General features: G+C 40.5%; 1 protein-coding gene across 1 annotated transcript in view; it reads right to left on the minus strand.

Annotated features, from left to right (window-relative positions):
- LOC102204003 (BOLA class I histocompatibility antigen, alpha chain BL3-6-like) overlaps positions 1-1,787 on the minus strand; it is a gene marked incomplete at its 5' end in the record, with an annotated part of 3,996 nt that extends 2,209 nt beyond the window's left edge. The window contains 4 exons of the mRNA XM_005755601.2: positions 39-71; positions 617-652; positions 1,028-1,057; positions 1,634-1,787. Coding sequence (XP_005755658.1) covers positions 39-71; positions 617-652; positions 1,028-1,057; positions 1,634-1,787 — 253 coding nt within the window. The remainder of the gene's footprint in view (positions 1-38; positions 72-616; positions 653-1,027; positions 1,058-1,633) is intronic.
- Between the last annotated feature and the right edge of the window lie 6 nt (positions 1,788-1,793).

Genomic DNA, 1,793 nt, shown 5'->3' on the forward strand with positions numbered 1-1,793 from the left:
GAGAGTAGAGAGATCACATGTAGAGCAGAGAAACGTACTTGTTGGAGGATCAAGACCAACAGAAGGCCGACCTGTTTAAAACCACAGAGTTAAAGAAAGATTTGAAACACATGACTTCATTTTAGCACAAACATGAAAACATGAATCCATCCTGGTTTATATCTGATCTTCAGGCTGCTGCTGTGATGTTTGGGGATATTTTTGGGCCTCTTAGTCCCAACTCAGCACGGCTGAAACAGCACAGCCTGCTCAGTGTTGTTACTGAGCATGTCCATCCCTTTATCACCACAGTGTTTCACCCTCTGATGGCTGCTTCCAGCAGGATAACACACCATGTCACAAAGCTCAGATCATCTCAAACTGGCTTCTTGAACATGACAATGAGCTCAGCGTACTCTCAGTCACATGTTGTTGTGTTACAGCCTCAATCAAACACAGATTAAACTGATTTTTCACTTCAACGTTCTCCACACAATACCTGATAAAGCACTGTGAACACTATCCAGATGCTGTGTGTGGAAAGATTAGATTTAAGCAGGTGGTTGTAATGCTATAGCTGATCAGTGTGTGTGTGCAGAGAGAGCTCAGATCTAGAGAAGATAAATGAAGCACTTACTTTTACTTGGAGTAGGAACCACAGCAGAAGGTCCACCTGTTAGAAACACAGAGTTCATCTTTCTCAGTTAACTTCAGTGATTACTTCCTCCATTTGTACAAAACTGCTCAAAGAAGTCCTGCCGGTCAGGTTTCAGAGCTCAGCACAGCACAGAAACAGCTTTAGTGAAGGTTACAAATGATCTTCTATTAATGCCCTCGTGGTACCGTATCACCCATTAGAGCACTTTGCTGTCAGACTGTGGGCTTCCTTTGGTTCCTCCAGTATTTAAAGTAGGACGGTAAAAACAGGCTTCTCTGTACACAAGCTGTCATCACCAACAAAGGCTTTTGCACAAAGTAATAAAATAGTCTCAGTAAGCGTGTTCAACAGTTATTTTACCTGCTGCATGTCGAGAGCAGAGACACTTACTTGTTGGATGAACAACAACAGAAGGTCCACCTGTTAGAAACACAGAGTTAAACGACACCGAACAACATCAAATATTTGAATGAATGAAATTTAAATTTATTTTGGAATCCAGTCTGTTTTCTTTTTTGTAAACACATCTTGAAAAACACATCTATTATTTTATATTTGCTCAAACATATCAAGCATAAATACATCAATCGAACCTTCCAGGTCAGACCTCGTCACAGGCAGTGTTGTTTTATCTTGTTCACACAAATATTTCCCATTTTAAGTATTTCTCTTTTTATCTGAACTGCTCAGAATTTAAATATTCTTAATAAACATTTTGAAATAAAAATAAAATGTAATTCATTTGCCAATTTCTGGTTTGTGAGTATGTGTTCATCTTCATCCATATGTTAGCAGTGTGTGTGATTTGGTGGCCTGGGGCTACATGTAAAGTTTCACTCAGGGCCACCAAACTCCTCCTTACAGAAAAATGATGTACAATTCCACACAGTGACTCCTAGGACCTGAATATACTAATAACCACTTCTGAATTCAAACACAGGTCTAAAGAAATGAAAACAGAAAAGTCTGAAAAATGACAAAAATAAAGTGTCTCACCCCAAACTCTGGTAACGCTCACAGCAGATGCCTCATGAACGACTTCACAGCTGAACGCAGACAGGTCAGACCTTAAAACCTCCACACGGTCTCTCCTCTGGAAGGTGTGGTCTTCATTGGGAAGAACTCCTGAGCTGATCAGGCCGTCGTCTGCAGTCAG

This window comes from Pundamilia nyererei, unplaced genomic scaffold (assembly GCF_000239375.1).
Source record: "Pundamilia nyererei isolate P.nyererei 1_Seehausen unplaced genomic scaffold, PunNye1.0 scaffold02054, whole genome shotgun sequence".
NCBI lineage: Eukaryota > Metazoa > Chordata > Actinopteri > Cichliformes > Cichlidae > Pundamilia > Pundamilia nyererei.